The sequence below is a fragment of the Hypanus sabinus genome, chromosome 25 (genome assembly GCF_030144855.1).
Source record: "Hypanus sabinus isolate sHypSab1 chromosome 25, sHypSab1.hap1, whole genome shotgun sequence".
Classification (NCBI taxonomy): Eukaryota; Metazoa; Chordata; class Chondrichthyes; order Myliobatiformes; family Dasyatidae; genus Hypanus; species Hypanus sabinus.
This window is the reverse complement of record NC_082730.1, coordinates 20,636,561-20,659,896: the sequence shown is the minus strand read 5'-3', so window position 1 is coordinate 20,659,896 and position 23,336 is coordinate 20,636,561. Positions and strand designations below refer to the sequence as shown.

The 23,336-nt window shown below is 43.0% G+C and overlaps 1 protein-coding gene across 1 annotated transcript in view; it reads right to left on the bottom strand.

The window, feature by feature from the left end:
- Positions 1-19,505, bottom strand: part of LOC132381079 (major facilitator superfamily domain-containing protein 4A-like) — a 64,400-nt gene extending 44,895 nt beyond the window's left edge. Inside the window, exon 1 of the mRNA XM_059950265.1 lies at positions 19,140-19,505. Coding sequence (XP_059806248.1) covers positions 19,140-19,366 — 227 coding nt within the window. The 5' untranslated portion in view covers positions 19,367-19,505. The remainder of the gene's footprint in view (positions 1-19,139) is intronic.
- Between the last annotated feature and the right edge of the window lie 3,831 nt (positions 19,506-23,336).

Genomic DNA, 23,336 nt, shown 5'->3' with positions numbered 1-23,336 from the left:
GGTCAAAAAGTTCAGTTGCTGTTCAGACCAAACATCAGAATGGGGAAGAAATATGATCTATGTGACTTTGACTGTGGAATGATTGATGGTGCCAGATGGGGTGGTTTGAGGATCTCAGAAACTGTTGATCTTATTGGATTTTCAGTCTCTACAGCTTACGGTAAATGGTACGAAAAACAAAAAAAAAAAAAAATCCAGTGAGCGGAAGTTCTGGGCAAAAATGCCCTGTTAATGAGAGAGGTCAGAGAAGAATGGCCAGACTTGATCAATCTGACAGCAAAGTGGCAGTAAATCATATAACCACACTTTATGGCAATGGTGTGCAGAAGAGCATCTCTGAATGCACAACATACTGAACCTTAAAGTGAGTGGGCCACAACAGCAAAAGACCACACTGAGTTCTACTCATGTACCTAATAAACTGGTCACTGTGTACTTCATTGTGATCTTCCACATCATCATTTACCAGCACTGTACTGCATTCTGCATTGTTATTGCTTAACCTTATTCTCTTTGATATCCTGCATAATTATTAGACTTGAATAAGCACTATGCAAAACCGGCTTCTCACTCTATCTTGGTACACGTGGCAATAATAAACCAATACCAATAAACCCCTTCAGTAAAGAGACCATCATACGAGCCATAGACTCCGTCTACACTTTCTACTAACTTGGAAGACTAGACAGGATTACCAGACATTTAGTCATTCTCTCTTCTCCCCAATTTCCTCCACTGGGCAAAAGCTTGAGAACATGAACCACCAGGTTCAAGAACAGCTTCTATCCTGCTGTTGTGACTGGACATCTCATAAACTAAATCTGAACCCTTGATCTCTCAATCCACCTCGTTATCTCTGAAATGTAGCACAGTATTCTGCCTTCTCTCGTTTATTTCCTTTACACTACCTAGAGATACTTGCGTATGAAATACTCTGACCGGAGAGCCTGCAAAGAAAAGCTTTTCGCTGATTTGGGGACATGTGACAATACTTAACCAATTATCAACCTTTGAAACATAGGTTGATGCAATATAATCTACCTAAAGTGAGGATACCGGTAGACTTTACATGTGAGGACTGCAGAGTGGATCTTTCATCCATCTGACGTATTTATCAGGAATGCTACATATGGAGGGCCCTTGGCATTGTCAGGGATCCCTCCCAATTTCTATCACCTCCTGCCTGAAGGCAGGAGGTACTGTAGAATTAGGACAAGAACAAAAAGACAAGAACATCGGCAGATGCTGGAAATACTGGAAGAACTCAGCAGATCAGGCAGCATCAATGGTAATGAAAAACAGTTAATGTTTCAGGCTAAGACCTTTCTTCAGAACTGAGAAGGAAGGGGGGAAGATTGCAGAATGAAAAGGTGGTGGGGGGGGGGGAATGACTAGCTGGAAGATGATGGGTCAAGCCAGGTGGGCAGGAAAGGTCAAGGGCTGGAGAAGAAGAAATCTGATAGGAGAGGAGAGTAGACTGTAGGAGAAAGGGAAGGAGAGGACCCAGAGGGAAATGATAGGCAAGTGAGAAGAGGTAAAAGGTCAGAGTGAGGAATAAGGGAAGGGGGAAAGTTGGGCGGGGGGAGCAAAGCATTAGGAAAAGGACAAGGACAAAGACAAGGACTGTTAGGGTGGCAAACAGCCACCACCCAGGCTTCAATACACATGAAGTGCCAACAGCATTGCACTGTTTACTTTCTAAACTGGTGTTGTAATTGCACCATATGCCAAATGTCAATCTACTGGAATACATTTTATTATTTGTTAGTTTGCTTGTGGTAATGTTTCTTCATGTGTTGTGTGTGAGATATACGGTATGCATGGTATTGGTCTGGAGGAGCGTTGTTTCATTTGGTGGTATACATACACTATATGGGGGCTGAATGTCAATAAGCTTCAACTTGAGTCTTTTAACTCAAAAAAGTTTGGTTCAATTTTACGATTCTAGAATAGACATACTCAATGTCTTCACACTAAACCCTTCCAACTTTCAGCCTCTTAAGTTCAAAAAGTTCAAAGTTCTTAGTAAATTTATTATCAAGGTATGTACATGTCACCATATAAACCCCGAGATTCATTTCCTTGGGGCATTCTCAAAAAAATACAAAGAAACACAATAGAATCAATAAAAAAAAACACAAAATGCTGGCAGAACTCAGCAGGTCAGACAGCATTTATGGGAGGAGGTAGTGACGACGTTTCGGCCCGAAACCCTTCATCAGGAGAAATCCCGAATTTTGTCCCGAAACGTCGTCACTACCTGGTCCCATAGATGCTGTCTGGCCTGCTGAGTTCTGCCAGCATTGTGTGTTTCTTTACAATAGAATCAATGAAGGACCGCACATAACAAGACAAACAACCAATGTATAAAAGACAACAAACTGTGCAAATACAAAAAGAAAAGAGCAATAATAAATAACCAATAACTATCAAGAACGAGATGGAGAATCCTTGAAAGTGATTCCATTGACACAAGAAAATCTGCAGACGCTGGAAATCCAAAGCAACACACACAAAATATGGTAGAAACTCCACAGGCCAGGCAGCATCCATGGAAAAGAGTAGTCAACATTTTGGGCTAAGACCCTTCACCAGGAATAGAACGGAAGGGGAGAAATCAGATTAAGGAGGCTGGGGATGGGAGGAAGAAGGACAAGATGGCAGGTGACAGGTGAAACCAGGAGAGGAGGAGTGGGTGAAGTAAAGAGCTGGGAAGTTGATTGGTGAAAGAGATAAAGAGCTGGAGAAAGGGGAGTCTGATAGGAGAGGACAGAACACCATGGAAGAAAGAAAAGGGGTAGAAGCCCAGATTAGACTGCTTCATTGAGTACCTTTGCTCCATCTGCCAGAAGGAATAAAAGTGGGATTTCCCGGTGGACACCCACTTCAATTGTACTTCCCATCCCGACATGTCAGCCCATGGCCTCTCCTACTGCCGTGATGAAGTCACACTCAGGTTGGAGGAGCAACATCCTATATTCCGCCTGGGTAGCCTCCAACCTGATGGCATGAACATTGATTTGTCAAACTTCCGGTAATAGCCCCTGCCCCATCTCCTTCACCACTCTCCTTTCCCTCTCTCAACTTCTCATCTTCCCATCACCTCTTTCTAGCTCTTCCCCTTCCATGGTCTTCTGTCCTCTCTAATCAGATTCCCCCCTTCCCTCCAGCTCTTTCTCTCACACCAATCAAATTCCCAGCTCTTTACTTCATCCCTCCCTCTCTCCTGGTTTCACATATCACTTTATACTTCTTCCTCCCTTCCCCCAACCTTCTCATTCCAACTTCTCCCTTTCCTTTCCATTCCTGATGAAGGGTCTCAGCCCAAAACATTGACTGTTTACTCTTTTCCAAGTCAGTCCACAGGTTGTGGAACATTTCAGTGCTAGCTATTAAAGTTCACCTCCTTTATATTCGGTTGCCAGACCCAACAACTCAGGCCATGTTCAGTCCAGAAATTTTCCCGTGAAGTATCTTGGGAAGATTTACTACTTTTAAGGTGTCCATATGCATGCAAATCATTGCTTCTGTATTACAGAATACAAGGGATAATAGGCTCTCGTGCTGCAGTATCTCAGCTGGGAAGCAAACTGATTATTCCCCTTTTGTTACAGTGCCCAAGCTGGTTAGAAATTGGTTAGTCTCACAGGCTGTGTATTTATACAAAACATTTGGCAATGGAACAAATAGTAAAGGGCACACATACTCAAGGAGTAGGGACAGCCTGACATTACAGACAAAGGATATGGAGATTTTAGCAGATTTCCTCTTCAGCTCTTGTATGAAGAGATGAGAAAGTGGCACCACTGTCATCATATTGCTGGTAAAGTAACAGGCAATCGCCCCACACCACCATCCCACCTTACACAAAATCTCCAGAGTTAGAACTGTACAGCACAGAAACAGGACCTTCAGCCCATCAAGTCAGTACCAGCCTTTTAGTCCATCTACATACATCCCATTTGCCTGTATTACATCCAACCCTTCCATGCCATATCTAATCAGGTCTTTGTCTAAAAATGTAGTAACTGCACCACTTCTGGAAACTTTTGGAAATCCTCTTCAAAGCTGTTACCACTCACCATAAACCTGTCGCTTCTTTTTTTTTTATATATTGCTATCATGAGATGAAATATTTTAACTATTACCTTCTCATCTGCTCTTTCACTGCAGAGCATGGTAAATTTTAGAGAGATTGACAGGTTGTGAACATACTATAAAAGATAGAGGTTGTGTTTCTTTCTTTATTGAGATACAGAATGGAGTAAGCCCTTCCAGTCCTTTGAGCTGTGCTGCCCAAGAAGCCCCAAGTTAACCCTGGCTTAATCACGGGAAAATTTACAATGGCCAATTAACCTACCAATCAGCATGTCTTTGGACAGTGGGAGGAAATTGGAACACACACGCAGTCACGGGGAGAACGTACAAACTCCTTACAGGTAGCAGCAGGAATTGATCACAGGTCTCTGGTACTGTAAAGCATTGTGCTAACCATTATGCTAGTGTGCTATCACTTGCTTAGGGCTAGCTCAGATTGTTTCACAGCCAAGTATTTTTGAAATATTTTCTACTGTTGTGACATGAGAGATTCCAAATTATTTATATTCCAACTTATACAGAATTCTTAAAATGCAGTACAACAGCAAGGACTATTATGCTGGTAATAGTTTCTTCCCCCAGGATTTGAGACTTCTGATCACCCAGTACACATTATTTATGACAGCGCCAGTAACAGTAAAAAAGTATATTTAACTATATGCCATATATGCACTTTATCAACTTGAATATCTACAGAATACTTTTTTATCTGTTAATATTATTTCACGTCCTGTATGTGATATATATACTGTGATTTTCAACGTGGTCCCTGAGGAACGTTGTATACATGTATACGATTGAATGACAATAAACTTGAACCTACGCACAGCAAGATCCCTGAACCAGCAGTGTACTAAAGTCTTGGTTAATAATTTTACTTGGATGACAGATATTGGCAAGAACATCTGGCTTCCCTTCCACAAAGTAGTGCTATGGAACCACTTACATCCAATAAGGAGGGCAGTCATGACCTTGATTTAACGTCACATCAGGAAAATCATCTCCATTAGTGTAGCACTCCCTCACAACGACAAGTGGCAGTTCTTTGAGTGCATCATTAAGCACCCTTGACCATCCAAGTCATTCTCTCTTTGTGTTCCCATCAGGGAGGTGGTGCAGGAGCCTGAAGACCCACACTCACTGATCCAAAAACCGCTTCCCCCCCCCAATCACCATCAGATTTCCAAACACTCCACATATCATGAACACCACTTTGTTATTCATCTTTTTGTTTGCAATGTATAGCATCTTCATGTCTTTGCACGGTACTGCAAAATGACAAATTTCACATCATCCAAGTCAGTGATAATAAATCTGATTGTTTTCAACTGACATGGAGAGATTTGCATGGATGAAGTGCTTAAGACCCTAGTGGAGAGAAAACCCCCTTTTTGTCTAGATTTTCCCTCCAGCCCCCTCTCCCCACCCCAGCCACTACGTACATCCCTCAATAATTGGAATTGTAATTTCACAAGAGATTGTTGGCTCAGAGGGATTCACAAAGAACAAAAGTCATTAAAAAAAACATGCTATTGTTAAAACCTTCATTGAAATTCATAACAGTGACTCATTAAATGAACAATTACTTCATTCAACAGGACTTATCCAGGGTTTTAAAAAAAAATAGTATACATAGTTTCAAGTGACATTTCTACGTCAAGAATTTTAACGGCAACACAGGTTATGTTCAATACAATGGAAAACACATTATTACTTTATTTGTTAAGTCATGTGCAGTTAAATCAACAATCAAAAATAAGTCCACTATCAGCTGGGAACTGCACACACATCACCTAAAGGACAATTGAAGGATATGTTATATTTAGTTAAGTTTTCACGGTGGGGACGTGGGGGGTGAGGGAAGAAATTGTCTGACTGAGAATGAGACAAACAAACATAATTTAGAATTGGCCTCTATTCTACTCCCACAACAGACTAAGCTGGCCTGGAATGTGTAATTGGTACAGGATGCATCTGGCAAGAGGAGATACTCTGGGAATCCCAGTCAGAGCATTGAAGGTTGACAATGGATTGAGCAGAAATAGTTAGTGGTTAGCACAATTCTCTACAGTACCAGGGACCCAGGTTCAATTCTTGCCACTGCCAGTAAGGAGTTTGTACGTTCTCCCCATGACTACACAAGTTTCCTCCGGGTGCTCTGGTTCCCTCCCACATTCCAAAGACGTACCAGTCAGCAGATAAACTGATCAAGAAGAAAGTATTTACGCAACATCTATGAAGGAAAGGAAGGAAAGTCTGAGAGATTAAGTGAGGGAAAAGTGTAAGGTCTACTTGGCTGAAGGTAGATGCATCAATGACTAAAAAAGGCATGGAATGTGTCAGAGTCCAGGACAGAAAACCCCTTAGCGGCTTTAAAGCCTCAAGAGTTTTCAAAGTTGGGGAAAGGGTGAAGTCATGAAGGGATCTGAGAGAGATTAAAACAATAATAACATTCAAGGTTAAATTGGAGATAGGAATGAATGAGAAGTTGTTGCTGAAAATGAAAAGGGGAATTTATCTCAGACTATTTATTAACGAAGTGGGTAAGCGCTGACGTGGGTGTGATAAGCTTAATGATTTTTGTTTTATGGTAAATACTTCTATGAACTCAAATCAAAATGTACTAATGAAAGACAGTAATGTTCTGATCTGACAGAGGTGGTGGGAATGGGACATACACATTTGCAGAGTAATTGGTTTAAACTCTGGTTAGTTGGTTCCTGTTATTTCAGATTCAGATGTATTTAACACATGTACATTGAAACACAGTGAAATGCATCATCTGCATTAAAGACCAACACAACCTGGGGATATGCTTGGGACAGCTCGTAAGTGTCGCCACATAGCGACGTAGCAGAGAGAAAAATCAAAAGGACACAATAAGCAACAAAACAGTAAGCAAAACAAGTTTCTTCTCTCCTTAACCATATACAAACAGTACTTTGATGTTGCAGTGTTCTTGTGTGTGCATATCCCCCCCTCCATTCGCTTGCCTTGGTCCTGATTGGCTACCCCTTCAGTTGGCCTTTGAATTCTATTGGCTCACATTGCCTTGGCTCTTAGGGATTCGTCGACTGCGTCTATTTCAATATGTTCATTTGCAGAGTTATCAGAACCGAACCATATACAAACATATTGAAATAGATGCTATCTACAAACCCCCTAAAAGCCAAAGAAACGTGAGCCAATAGAATTGAAGGTCAACCGAAGGGGTAGCCAATCGTGACTGAGGCAAGCAAATCAGGGAGCTACATAAACACAAGCACTCCCTGGGACAAACACCAACAACTGTGCATTGAGGATATCACCTCGACTGGTGATGAGGCATCTACAAGCTAATTGCCAAGCTCGGCAAACACCATAACATCAAACGCCTCAGCCCAAGCTACCAATATTCACCACCGTCCTAAACAAACAGTACTCCAACACCAGGACAGGTCTCCAACCTCTTGTATCCTAATGAGAGACAGAACCTTCTGGAAAGGAGCAGAGTAAATTGTAACTGTTTGAGGAATAAAACTAAAGATACCTCAGTTTCAGTAATTACAACTTTCCCTTCAATTGTCAATATTCACTCTGCCAATGAGAAGATATTGATTAGTCATCTTGTGGTACAATTCTGAACACCTGCTATTGAACACCAGTTTACAACTCTTATTCAATGTGTTCAAGAAAATCACAGATGAACTTCTACTGCTGCTAACCATTTAGCCATTGATCGATAGCAAACAGTTCATTGCCTTCTTTACTCAGTATTGGCTGCATTAATGGCAAGGTTGCACAAGGTAGTCTTGGAAATAAATGTAGCCATATCTCTAGAAAATGAGAAAATGTCAATTTCTATTAAGAGAAAGTCCAAGTAGAGGTGACCACAATCACTTCTACCACGCACTAAACATTCTAGGGAACAGGAACAGCTTCTACTCCATTGTCACCTCAGTATTATTTATTCTTATTGTACCTGCACAGTTTGTCTTTTGCGCATTCGTTGCTTGTCAGACTGTCTACATAGCTTTTCACTGATTCTCTTGTATTTCTTTGTTCTACTGTGAATGCCTACAAGCAGCTGAATCTCAGGGTGGTACTTGGTGATATTTATGTACTTAGGTAATAAATTTACTTTGAACTTTGCAATTCTTCACTGTAGGGTAATTAGTGTGTATGAAACTCACTGTCACGTGATATGATTTATCACACATACATTTAAGGAAAAGCCAGGTAAACATGAGGTAGGACTATTAAGATTTGATGTGGAGACCAGTTGGGCTGAAATATGTTGCAAATTCTTTGAAACATTATATGACCTATTGAACTTGAAACTACTTTTCCTAACCTACACTCACCAATGAGCTGCCCTTTAAGTTGCATGCAATAACTGATAGATCCATTCCTTACTTCTGATGTTGGGCATTACCCTCATCTGTCATCCTTCTTTGCCTTTTCTTAAACCAACGTGCTTCTCTTGTTCTCAAGGCAGAGTAACGGTTGATTGTAACTCCATTGTTTTTGCCAAGTATTTAAACTTCTATGAATATACGTACTTTGTAAATAAATTTAGCATCAAGCTACCAAGCTTTACAGGGGAATTTAGCACAAATATTCACCTCACACTGGCCATTTTGATTCCCTAAAGGGGAGCAAACTATTTAATCCCATTGCCCACAGTTACTGGCCATCTTCCCTCTACACTCTTCGTCCTCATGCAGGGTCTTGACTTGAAATGGTGACCGTGCCTTTGCCTTCACAGATATTACTTGACCCATTAAGTTCCTGCAGCAGATTGGTTCTTTATTTTCCTCCAGATAACAGCATCTCCATAGAGTCATAGAGCACTACAGCACAGGAACAGCCTACCTAGTCCATGTCAAATTGTTATTCTGCCTATCCCCATCGCCCTCCATACCTTTCTCATCCAAGTACACCTAAATGTTGAAATTGAGCTCCTATTCACCACTTCTGCCAACACCTCATTCCACACTCGCACCACCCTCTGAGTGGAGGAGGTTCCCCTTAAATATTTCACCTTTCAGCCCAAGCCCATGACCTCACCCAACCTCAGTGGAAAAATCATAAACACAAGAGATTCTGCAGATGCTGGAACTCTACAGCAACCCACGCAGATGCTGGAGGAACTCAGCAGGTCAGGCATCATTCTATACAAATTAATAAATAGTTGACATTTTGTGCAGAAATATCCCCCCTTCCCTCTTCTTCTATTCCGTTTTTCTATTCTGGCTTGTTACCTGTTCTCCTCACCTGACTGTCACCTTCTCCTGGTGCCCCATCTTCTTCCCTTACTCTCATGGTCCACTCTCCACTCCTATCGGATTCCTTCTTCTCCAGCCCTCTCCTTTCCCACTTTATTTACTTGGCTTCACCTATCTCCTCCTAGCTAGTCCTACATCCCTTTCCCTCAACCTTTTATTCTGGAGTCTTCCCCCTTCCTTTTCAGTCCTGAATTTATTCCAAATTTATTCATTTCCATAGATGCTTCATGAACTGCTGAGTTCTTCCAGCATTTTGTGTGTGTTACTCAGTAGAAAAAGCCTTTACCCAATCTGTACCCTTGTTCAGTCTCTTGAGTCCCCAATTCAGCCCTACCAATGACAATACCTCTGGGTTCCAAAGAGACCTCAATGGCCACTTCAGAACCCACAGCACTAGATTGGAAGCAAGTCACTCCCATTTCTGGGTGTATTTGTTTTTTTTTTAAATTATTTTAAAAAAACAAATGCACCCAGAAATGGGAGTGGTTTTCTCAATCAGTCACTCAGGAGAAGATGCAGTAGGGAAGTTAAGACAGTGTTTTAAATTGGATAGAAGGAGGGTAATTCCAGAAGACGGGCTGAGTGGTTTGACAGGACCCTGCATCAGGACTGAGAGTGCAGAGAGAAGATCCTGAGGGAGAACCCAAGAAACATCAGTGGTGCTGCTTTGTGAAAGTGGGTTGTGTTGTTGACGTGGCCAAATTACCACAAGCTTCCTGCAAAGAACTGGCTGCACAACCTTGAGGCAATAAAGGAAGAGAGGAGGCAGGCTGTAAGCTTGCTGCTAGCTTGACTGGCTGACCCGTGGATCGCCTCTGCTGGAGGGAGAGAAGCCTTTCACACTGTGTACAGATGAGTTGGGCTGGCTGGTGGTGTAGTGGCATCCGCACTGGACTTCGAGGCGGGTGGTCCTGAGTTCAAGTCCAGCCAGGTCCCAACCTGGGCAGCAGCAATATCTAAATGGAAGAAAGGCCTGGCACAGCTAACCCCAATGGGTGGGTCTCAGGCAAATTATTGGTGTAGTGGAGGTAAAAAGCTAGCAGCAAGTTTACAGCCTGCCTCCTCTCTTCCTTTATTGCCTCAAGGTTGTTTACAGCCAGTTCTTTACAGGAAGCTTGTGGTAATTTGGCCACGTCAACAACACAACCCACTTTCACAAAGCAGCACCACTGATGTTTCTTGGGTTCTCCCTCAGGATCTTCTCTCTGCACTCTCAGTCCTGATGCAGGGTCCTGTCAAACCACTCAGCCCATCTTCTGGAATTATCCTCCTTCTATCCAATTTAAAACACTGTCTTAACTTCCCTACTGCACCTTCTCCTGAATGACTGATTGAGAGAACCACTCCCATTTCTGGGTGCATTTGTTTTTTTTTTAAATAATTTCTTCATTGCAGCTGCAGCATTTACACCCACAGCTAGAGATTGTGGCTACTCTGGAGTCACAAACAAGGGAAAATCTTCAGACACTGGAAATCCGAGCAACACACATACAGAATGCTGGAGGAACTCAGCAGGCCAGGCAGCATCTAGTAAGAGAGTACAGTCGATGTTTAGGCTGAAACCCTCCAGCAGAACCTTAAACTCAGAACTTTGCTGAAGGGTTTCAGCCTGAAACATCAACTGTACTCTTTTCCTAGATGCTGCCTGGCATGATGAGCTACCTCAGAATTTTGTGTGTGTCTGTATTACTCTGGAGTCATGACCCTTTTGGGGTTGCAGTGATTTTTGACTCATGGTTGCCCCAAGGTCAGGGTCATTGCATGGTCACAGTAACTATTGCATTGGCACTATGGTCATCCTGTAGTCATGGTCACTCTGAGGTCATGGTAACCTCCAGAGAAGTGGGAAGGTTGAAGATGTGGCAGCTCTGAGAACACAGTTATAGACGATCGAGTTTTACAGCTCAGGAACAGAATGGTCGGCCAATCGTGTCAATCTACCTTACTCACATTTGTCTGTATTAATTCCATATCCACCTTTTCCTTCCTCATTCAAGAACCTGTCCAGATACAGCAGGTCTTAAATGTAGCTTTATTGTTCTAGCCTTCATCAACGCGGCCGGCAGGTACCAAACACCAGATACCAAAATTCTCTGAGTAAAATTTCCTCCTCACACCACTACTAATCATCCTTCCTCTTACCTTAAACCTATGTTTTAAACACCCTCACCATGGGAAACAGACTCTGACTATCTATCCTATTTATGCCTCACATTATTTATTATTGTCATCTCTCATCCTCCTTCGCTCCAGTGAAAACAGACTGAGCCTCTCCTGATAAATCAAGCCCTCCAATCCAGGTTAAATCTTTGTGAACCTCCCTCCACCATCTCTAGTTCATGCATCTCCTTCCATTGGTGTGGCCAGAACTGCACACAGTTCTCCAAGTGCAGCTTAATCAGTGCTTTATACAGCCAATCAACCAGCACTTTGATTCTCCTCACTTGCTGTTAACACTTTTCGTTCACCAAAACGCTGAATCTGAAAGTGAGTGATTTGACAGTCAATCACTTTTCTCTTTCAGGATTGTTTTGTGAAGACTAGTTCTATGCAATAATCCATATTCTCCAAAAATGGGTTTTTAAAAGTAAAAAAAAAATCCATAAAGTGTAGAAAATCCATCAGGTCTGATAAATGGCCTTGAGTCTATGGACATGATTCACTTCATCTAAACAATGTTTTAATGTCAAAACAAGCGAGGAAATGGACTGAAAGTGATTGACTTCTTTGTTACGACTCTCCAGACTATCACTGTAGGTTTCCTAAAGTCACACAGTATGCTTGAATACTCAGAGCAGCCTCCCACGTAATCATAATGTAATCCTATCCTGATCCGCATTAACCAGAACTTCCGTGTGCTGCTCTAACCTGGAGTCAAATAGAAATGTGATTTGGTTTCCAAACACCACCATGAACAAACATCATTCTGCAGACATCTTTGTGAGGTCAGTCAGAAGTCCAGTCATGGTCCAATGGCCAAAGCCTGGGTTTGCAGATCTCTGCAAGTCCATTGGGAAAGTCAGGGCCTCGTGCCGGCGAATGCATGAATCTGACAGAGGCAGAAGATGTTCTTCCTGGGGTTAGGGGACTGTGCATGTGTGTGGGTCGGTGGGTGAGAGGGAGGGACAAACAGGGCTTGTTTCACTGTTGTTGCTTGGTACACTGTGTTGTTCTACCAAGGATTGTGGGCATGCTAAGCTGGTGCTGCAAGCAGTAAATCTAAATCAGAGTGCTCAGCTAATACAAATCTAGCTTCCATCATTGTGAAACATACCCACTGCAGAAACATGTCACAATACATTTGACAATGTACCACATGGGCCAGGACTGTAGCTTAGAGGCTTGGAGGTGGCCTGTACAAGGCATGCCTGAATGAGGGATTTGGTGACGAGGAAAGAGGATGCTTTGCTGCTGGTTTTGTTTCATTTAGTTGTGTTGTTCTGCTGAATATTGTGGGCATGCCATGTTGGTATGGGGACGTGTGGTAACACTTGCGAGCTGCCCCCAGCACATCCTTAGGTTGTGTTGGCTGTCAACGAATTTCACTGTGTGCTTTAATGTGCATGTGATAAATGAGTCTGGGTCTGAGTCATGGGGCGATATTAGGAGGAGCGCTCGAAAGAGGTGAGATTCAAGAGTATTTTTTTTTTTACAGAAGAAAATGAGGTGGAGGTACTAAAGAGGAAAGTGTTGAGAGCCCAAGAAACTGAAGGCATGGAAGCCAGCAGTGCAGGAATGAGCATTTGAAACTGGAACTCTTTCATATTATCCCTCCCACACAACTCTATACAAGGGTGGTGCGAGGCTGCCATTGCCAGTAATGCTATTCACAGTACCGCTGGGGACAGCGTTTTCAGGGAATACCCAGTTGCATTGAAGAACTGTCTATGCATCTCCAAATTGTGATTACTTGACTTGGAGGGGATCTTGCCAGCGGGCCATGCCCCTGGTACCCTTGCCATTCTTACGGTAGAGGCTGTGGGCTTGCAAGACTCTGTTGGAACAAGATGGGCGAGTAACTACAGTACATGTTATACACGGTGTACACTTCATCTGCTCTGCTGGCGAGGGAGATAGGCTGCTTTATTTAATTTTTATTTATTCGGAGATACAGCACAGTAACTGGGAATTCTGGCCCGACAAGCTCACACCACCCAGTTACACCCATATGACCAAGTTATAAGCCATATTTATAACCCATATATATTTGGAACCCGACAGGAAACTGAAGCAGCAAGAGGAAACATGTGCAGTTACGAAGAGAACATTCAGACTCCTTACAGACAGCGGCAGAATTGAGCTCGTGTCACTGGCACTGTAGGAGTGTTACACTACCTACTGCACTGCTGTACCACCTCTCCACAGGGTAGTCAGAACATAGAATAATACAGCACAGTACAGGCCCTTTGGCCCATGATTTTATGACCACCTTTTAACCTACTAGAACATTTCCTCCTATGTAGTCCTCCATTTTTCTATCATCCATGTGCCTGTCTAAGAGTTTCTTAAATGTCCCTAATCTATATGCCTCTACCACCACTCCTGGCAGGATATTCCATGCACTCACTACTCTTAAAAACCCTACCTCCAATCACCTTAAAATTATACCCCCTCATATTAGCCATTCCTCCTTAGGAGAAAGTCTCTAACTATCTTCTCAATTTTTTGCCTCCTTTTGTCTTGTAGACCTCCATCAAGTCACCTTTCATCCTTCTTGAAAAGTTATGGATCATGGCCAAAGCAAAGATCAGGTAAAACAGTTAATTGAAGGCAGCCATTTCAAATGTGATCCCAGTGATTGGTGGGTCATATAGCTGAAGTCCCTCCTTCTCCTATATTGTTAGGTAGAAAGCCCTTTCTTAAATTATCGTTGCTATTGCCAACCATTATATACACACACATTCTTATGTCCTTGTTCACATTTACTCATTAAACCATGTTTTTCTGAAGCTAATTCTAAAACCATGTCCTTAGCACATCGCCATTTGTAGAAACTTACTGCACTCAAACTTGCTGCTACAATAACTACAGTAACAACATTTCAAATGTGCTGCACTGCTTGTAAACCACTATGTGTTGCTCTGAAAATTATATGCTAGAGAAACACGTCAGTCTTTCTTTGCTCTTGTCCTTGGTTCAGTGAACCACGATTATGTTTTACTCAAAGTGCTTCTGCTTTTGCCATGCCTTTGAAAGTCAGCATTATTTAAGTTTCCAGTAAGGATTTGACTTTTTCTGTGTATAACTCACTTCTATGGGAAAAAAGAAATAAAATAATTGTTCAGCACTGATACCGGCACATTATAGGATGTTCTTGCCATTCATTACTTCATAATTCAAAGGTTGCATTGAACTCCCAAATTAATAAAGTTGTTTTCCCTGCTTCAGACCATCACATGCAGCTTCCTATTTTACCTTGATAGCTTGGTTCTATTTACCAGTCTTGATCTTGACAGAATAGTCAATTCATAAGGCATCCTCAAATGTTTGCCTAATAGTAAGAATTTTCTTTTCAGAAATTTGCCTATATTTTCTTCTCAGATGGGAACAATAGCTTTACTAGAAAACAATGCAGTAGCAGGGAGGGGTATACTTAGAATTGTTTAACATGGTTATAAGAAAGGGTGACCTCCAAGAAGACCACAACCTGCCGTAGGGTTGGGAGGCTTGCATGCCCCAATGACCCAAAGATCTATGTTGGCTAGAGTCAAGGCCTTGGGCTTTGGCTCTTGGCAGCATTACCCATGCCAAACAGGTCAAAGGGTAGAACCAGACTAAGAGTGGTCCACTGGTCCTCCAGGTTTGGGGCTTCAGCTCGGGGCCAACAACCCTGACCGGTTAAAAAAATCATTACAGACAGTATCAACAGACAGAGATGGAAGATCTTCATTGCTACCCTAAATGCCAGCAGTGTAACAGGCAGTAAGTAAGAATGGATAAATTAACTTATATTATCTTAGGATTTGAGGGGTTTACTTGCTATTGGAAGTTATATTCTAGACTGATGCTGAGAATATTTTTCTTCAAATTGGAAGTAATTAGGACCCGAGAGATTTTCTAGCCCAGAACAAATTATATCCTAGGCTGGGAACCATTTTTTTCAATTTGAAGGTATTAACTGCATTAGTTACAGCTCATTTGTATTCCCTCTAGCCAGGGGTTCCCAACCTTTTTCTTTTAAATGCCATGGACCCTCACCATTAACCAAAGAATCCATGGACCCCAGGTTGGGAACCCCTGCCTAGATTCTGTGTTAGAAGATTGTGGATTCCATTCTCACTGTTTTGGTCACCTCATTACAGGAATGTTATAAGATATGGATACTACTGAGAGAGTGCAGAAGAGATTTACAATTTGTTGTCTGGATTGAAGGGCATCCCTTATAAGAATAGGTCGAGTGAATTTGGCCTTTTCTCCTTGGAGTGACAGATACTGAGATGTGGCCTGACAGAGGTGTACAGGATGATGAGAGGCATTGATCGTGTGGATAGCCAGAGGCTTTTTCCCAGGGCTGAAATGGCTAACACGAGGGGGCATAGTTTTAAGGTGCTTGAAAGTAGGTCCAAGGGGGATGTCAGAAGCAAGTTTTCCACAAAGAGAGCGGTGGGTGTGTAGAATGCATTGCCAGTGAAGGTGGTAGAGGCTGATACAATATAGTCTTTTAAGAGACTCTTAGATAGGTACATGGAGCTTAGAAAAACAAAGGACTATGTGGAAGGGAAATTCTAGGCTGTTTCTAGGCTAGTTTATATGGCCTGCCAGGATTGTGGGCTGTAATGTGCCGTAGATTTCTATGTTTCTACAACACAAACCCAAAAGTTTCTGCAGATGCTGGAAATCTTGGGCAACACACACAATATACTGGAGCAACTCAGCAGGTCAGGCAGCATCTAAAGAGAGGAACAGAAATTTGACGTTTCAGGCCAAGACCCTTCATTAGGATTGGAAATGAAGGGGGAAGATGCCAGAATATGAAGGTGGGGGTGAGGGGAAGGAGTACAAGCTGGCAGTGATAGGTGAGACCAGGGGAAGGGGAAGGTGGGTGAGTGGGGATGAAGTAAGAAGCTGGGAGGTGATAGCTGGAAGAGCTAAAGGGTTGAAGGAATCTGATAGGAGAGGACAATAGACCATGAAAGAAACAGAAGGAGGAGGGGCACCAGAGGGAGATGAGAAGAAAAGAAAGGGTGAGATGTTGACCAAAGTAAGGGATGGAAAAAGGCAGAAAGGGAAGAGTAAAATTAATGGAAGCTAGAGGAATCAACATTCATGCCATCAGACTATCCAGGCAGAACATGAGATGTTGCTCGCCCTTTCTGAATGTGACCTCATCGGGGGGAGATAACCAGAGGAATCCCCAGCCGTCGCAGAGAAGATATACAAACTGAGGTCAGGACTGAATCCAGGTCATCAGTGCTGGGAGGCAGCTGTGCCTCTGTGCCTGTCCTTTAAAGCACTGAGCTACATGAGTTGGCAAAATACCGCCCGAAAGGATGATGGTGGCTGAAAACAACTTCAGAAAGGCAACTGGAAAATACATGAGGAAGGTTGTAAGTGACTCTTAGATTGGCACATAGATGATAGAAAAAGATTAATTGATTGATTAGACTGATTTTAGAGTAGAATAAAAGGTCACCATAAGACTGTGGGCCAAAAGACCTGTATTGTAATGTTCTACATGTTCTTTGGGCAGAAGCTTTACAGTACAAGCGTCCTGGGTTCAATTCCCACCACTGCCTGTAAGGAGCTTGTACGTTCTCTCTGTGACTACGTGGGTCTTCTCTGAGTGCTCAGGTTTCCTCCTACAATCCAAAGACCTACCAGTTGGTAGGTTAATTGGTTATTGTAAATTGTGCCATGATTAGGCAAGGATTATAAATCGAGGGATTGCTGGGCAGAACAGCTCCCTATTCTGCATTATATCTCAATAAATAAATAAAACAAACAAAACACTGAGCTGATTAAGAAACAGTGTAAAATCAGCACAGGCCTCACTAAATCCAAGGGCACCCTTGTATTTTAAGATCTGTGGACTTGCTGCAATTATTTTTGTTTCTATGCGTCTTCTCTCTCTGTCAGTCTATTTGATGCCAGTTAGAATTTTTTTCACTCTTCTTCCTGACCACAACTAATGATACAGAAATATTTACAAGGCCCAAATAAAACAGAAACCTCGAGCCAAAAGAAAGCTTCAGTATTTTACTAACACTGGGATAAGTACTAATTGGATGCATCTACTTAAAGCTAGTGTTCTCAATTTAAAAATGGGATCTGGAATTTTAGCTATTTTTGAAAAGTAAAGTAAAAGGGAATTCCAGAAAATATGAATTTAAGGGTTGAATTGTCTTTCCAAGAAATAGCCAGTTTTGTGAGCTCTGAACAGTTAGCTAACCCAAGAGGGAATTTGCATTGTCCATATTCATTGATGGAACTCTAAAATATACTGCATTCACAGAACTGAGGAAGAGAGTTGTGGAGCAACACAGGCCCTTCAGCCCAATAAGTCCATGCCAACCACAGTGGCCATCACTGTGAAAGTGTCCTTAGTCAGACAAGGTGTTCACCACAAGCGTCCGGTGTTGAAAAGTTCCCATGTCCCATTCAGATTCATTTATTTATCATATGCACATTGTAACTAAACTGTGGAATGTTCCCCTTGCATAAACAATGAACACAACCCAGGTCGCAGGAGTCATCACACATTCTGTCACCAACATAAGATGCTCACTATGTTGAGCAGAGTACCGCAAGCAACAGAACAGAGACAAAATAATAATAAAACACTATCTTTCTTCCCTCCCACCCACCCACTCATACGTACAGTCTCCAACCCAAGGACGCCTCAGGGCCTCCAGCAGACTCACAGACATTGGGTCTCCAGCTCCCCAGTCCTTGCACTTGAGTCCATCCTCAAGAATGAGACCCCAGTGTAGGACTGAGAGGGAGGTGTTGCCTCTTAAGTACTGTCACACTAAGTCCCAGTTTAATCACCCAGTAGGACCTAGAAGATCTCAACCACCAAAGGAAGGTAGAAAAACAAATCTCATAATGTTTTGGCGGAAGATTAGCTCCAACAATATCAAAAGAGAAACCGATCACTGCCGTGCTCTCAGTCCCACACCAGGCATTATTCCAGTGTTTGGGAGTGGAGCTGTTCCCAGGAGCCCGGCCAATATTTGTCCTGATGTGTCACTGAATATTTATTCCCCAATTAACATTTCAAAAATAAAACCTCTGGTCATTGTACAATGTTGTCTGTGGGAACTTTCTTTTTTACGTCACGCTGCTGACCGCAACTCAAGAGGACACCGTTGGCCGTAAAGCGCTTTTAAAGTTCCTGAAAGAGTCGCGGTGCGCCCTAGATTAACGCGACACTTTTTCTCGCTACATTTTAACTTTAACAGCCACATTGTACCACCTTACTATTTGTATTCTGTCACCCCCACGGCTCTGCGGATTTCTTTTTGTTTAAAAATAACTAGATGACATGGTGTGATCTCAGCAGTACGCAAAAGAACTCTTGCCTTGATTCATTTACTATACTTCTTCAAAACTTTAAACCCTGTGCTTCAAAGAGAAAAAAAAAAGCCAATTGTAACCGCAAGCAAAACTAAAATTCTGGTGAAAATCCAAGTGAGACGCGAATCAGGGGCGAGTTTGACTTGTAACACGGCAAAAGGCCGGTCTGCACAGTAACAGGGAGAAACGGGACTGCGGAGTTACTGAGAAACGTATGACAGCGTGTGAGCAAAACGCGAAACTCTGTAAATGCCTCACGTTTTCTTGAAGACCCCGCCAATGATGGTTCCAACGAGGACGCAGAAGTTCTGGGCGAAGAACACCCAGGTGATCTGTTTGAGACTGGAGCGGGTCTGACAGCGGAGGTCCAGTAGCGTTGGTCCCAGGAAAGCCATGCACAGCCCAAAAGAGCAGAAGGCGCTCCAGAGAGTGATGGTGGGTTGCAGGTTTCGCTTAAAGAGACCCCATCGACGATCTTCGAACATCTCGGAGAAAGCGCTGAACTAACTCCGGCTGAGGTTGCAGTCCTCGGTTAGACGCGAAATAGGACGTGAAAGTTTCGAGCTTACAAGGTCTGCACGAGTGTCTTAACAAGTCTGAACACCACCTCTGAAAGCACGCAGATACAGGAGGTTCCTAGCGTACAGCCAGTGCGTCTTATATACGCTCCCTTCAACAGGTAATTAACTCTTTCCCCACACCATCATCCGGGATAAACTTTGCGCTGAATCTTTTCCAAAGCAACACGCCCCCTCTCCGGGAGGGCTCTTCATTAATAGTTGACCATCCCGTGGGAGGCAATTCCTCAATGGGATTCTCGGTGAAATATTGAGCAAGAGTTCAACGTTGCTTCACGCATTCTTCTCCCCCCCCCCCCCCAATAAAACGTTAGCTAGTTCGGTTTAAACTCGAGGGCAATGGTTAATGTTTCTTTCTCTCTGTTTGTCTGTCTTAGAGAATGGGTGAATAAGTTACAGAGAGGAAGTGGACTCATTCAAGGGGAAGGGAATGTTTCACGACGTCAGGTGTTGGCCGCGATTGCTTGCAAATCACAAGGTTATTTATGAGTTCGCCCCTGGACGCTAATGAACTGGTACAGTGTCAAGGAACCGCTGCACCGCCCGCGGTACTTGTCTTAATTCAGACGCGAAGTCCACAGGAACGGGTGAAACCAACAGAGCGCTAATCAATGAGATTGCGATCCCACACTCACTTCCCAAGCTGGTTAACAAGAGTCTGTCAGCCTTAAATTAAAAATCCTAAATTAACCCAATAACAATTGCTGTCCCTTTCACGTAAAACAAAACAAAACAAAACAAAACAAAACAAAACAAAACAAAACAAAACCTTAGATAATGGTGGCAGTTCCCAGACATAGTTCAGGATTAATCTCCGACAGACAAAGGGCAGCAGATTCTGGAATCTGCAGCAAATAACAATCTGCTGGAAGAACGCAGCAGGTCGAGCAGCATCTGTGGGAGGAAAGGGACTGTCACCCGTTCTGGTGGAAGGGTTGACCTCCAGAGTGCAATGAACCAGAATTGATCAGGGGCCTTAAGCTAAAAGGACCACATATCAAAAGTGATCATAATATGATTGAATTCACCCTGAAACTTGAGAAGGAGCAGCTGAAGTCCGTATTACAGTGGAGTACAGGGAACACAGAGGCATGAGAGAGATGGGAAAAGAACACTGGCAGGTATGATGGCAAAGCAGCAATGGCTGGAATTCCTGGGAGCAATTTGGAAGGCCCAGGATATATACGTTCCAAAGAGGAAGAAGTATTGTAAAGGAAAGATGACACAACCATGGCTAACAAGAGAAGTCAAAGCCAACATAAAAGCTAACGAGAGGGCATATAATAGAGCAAAAATTAGTGGGAAATTAAAGGATTGGGAAGATTTTAAAAACCAACAGGTCAACTAAAAATTCATTAAGAATGTAAAGCTAGTCTACAAAAGTAAGCTAGCCAATAACATTAACAAGGATCCCAAAAGTTTCCTCAGATACATAAAGTGTAAACGAGAGGTGAGAATGGATATCAGACTGCTGGAAAACGATGCCGAAGAGGTAGTAATGGGGAACAACAAAATGGACAAACTGAATAAATATTTTGCTTTAGTCTTCATGGTGGAATTCATTAGCAGAATGGTGGAAGTTCCAGGTGTCAGGGTTCACCAAATGTATGACGTTATCATAACTAGAAAGAACGTTCTTGGGAAACTGAAAGATCAGAAGGTAGCCAAATCTCCTGGATGAGATGGTATACACCCCAGAGTTCTGAAAGAGGTGGCTGAAGAGATTGAGGAGGCAGTAGTAATGATCTCTCAAGAATCACTAGATTTGACAATGATTCCAGACAACTGGAAAATTGCAGATGTCACTCCACTCTTCAAGGAAGAGAGGCAAAAGAAAAGAAACTTGAGGCCAGTTAGTCTAACCTCAGTGGTTGGGGTTGATCATTGAGGATAAGGTCTCAGGGTACTTGGAGGCACATGATAAAATAGGCCCTAGTCAGCATGGTTTCCTCAAGGAAGATCTTGCCTGACAAATCTGTTGGAATTCCTTGAAGAAATAACAAGCAGGACAGAGAAAGGAGAATCTGTTGATGTTGTGTACTTGCATTTTCAGAAGGCCTTTGAAAAGGGTGCCACAGATGAAACTGCTTAACAAATTAAGAGCCCATGGCATTACAGAAAAGATTCTAGCATGGATAGAGTAGTGGCTGATTGGCAGGAGGCAAAGAGTGGGAATGAAAGGTGCCGTTTCAGGATGGCTGCCAGTAACTAGTGGTGTTCCACGGGGGTCTGTGTTGGGACAAATTCTTTATATATTATACAGTATGTCAATGACTTGGATGGTTTTGTTGCAAAGTTTGCAGATGATACGAAGATAGGTGGAGGAGCAAGTAGTTTTTGAGGAAGCAGGGCGATTACGGAAGGACAGACAGATTAGGAGAAAGGGCAAAGAAATGGCAGACAGAATACAGTGTTGGGAAGTGTATGGTCATGCACATTGGCAGAAGAAGTGCAAGGGTTGACTATTTTCAAAATGGAGAGAAAATACAAAAAAAAACTGAGATGCAAAAAGACTTGGGAGTCCTTGTGCAGGATTCCCTTAAGGTTAATTTGCAGCTTGAGTCTATGGTGAAGAAGGCAAATGCAATGTTAGCATTCATTTCTAGAGGATTAGAAGATAAAAGCAAGGGCATAATGCTGAGACTTTACAAAGCACTGGTAAGGCTTCATTGGAGTACCGTGAGCAGTTTAGGGCCCCTTATCTTAGAAAGAATGTCCTGAAACTGCAGAAGGTTCAAAAGAAGTTCACGAAAATGATTCTAGGCTTGAATGTCTTGTCATATGAGAAGTGTTTGATGGCTCTGGGCCTGTATTCACTGGAATTCAGAAGAATGAGGGGCGTCCTCATTGAAACCTATCAAATTGTGAAAAGCCTTAAATGAGTGGATGTGGAAAGGCTGGCAGGAGAGTCCAAGACCAGAGGACACAGCCTCAGAATAGAGGGGCATCCTTTTAGAGCAGAAGTGAGGAGGAATTTCTTTAGTCAGGGAGTGTCACAGTCTGGTCTGTGGACTTCGCATTCCAGTTCACGGTCCAGTCCGTGGATTCTGCAGTCCAGTTGTTTTTCTGTTTTCCCTTGTTCCATTGAGCGCCTTAATTGAGACACCTGATTCTCGTTTCGGGCTGGCAACGTAAATAGTTCTGGGCTCCAGCTATTCCTTCACTGGACCGTCCCATCAGAAACCCACACCAAGAAACTCGGCACCAGAAATTCATCCCAAGAAGCTCGGCATCAGAAACCCATACCACGAAGCTTGGTATCAGAAATCCACACCACGAAGCTTGGCATCAGAAACCCATACCATGAAGCTTGGCATCAGAAACCCATACCACGAAGCTTGGTATCAGAAATCCACACCACGAAGCTTGGCATCAGAAACCCATACCACGAAGCTTGGTATCAGAAACCCATACCACGAAGCTTGGTATCAGAAACCCATACCACGAAGCTTGGTATCAGAAACCCATACCACGAAGCTTGGTATCAGAAACCCATACCACGAAGCTTGGTATCAGAAACCCATACCACGAAGCTTGGTATCAGAAACCCATACCACGAAGCTTGGTATCAGAAACCCATACCACGAAGCTTGGCATCAGAAACCCATACCACGAAGCTTGGTATCAGAAACCCATACCACGAAGCTTGGTATCAGAAATCCACACCACGAAGCTTGGTATCAGAAACCCATACCACGAAGCTTGGTATCAGAAATCCACACCAAGAAGCTCGCTACCAGAAACACATGACCTGAGCCAGTGAGGGAAGTCTGGACCATTGTTGTAGCTACCAAGTATCGTGGACTCTAGGTTGCTTCTGAGTCTGTGGCTGCTTAGCAAATTCAGTCGGCTTTGTGTCCAACTGGGTTGCCGGCTG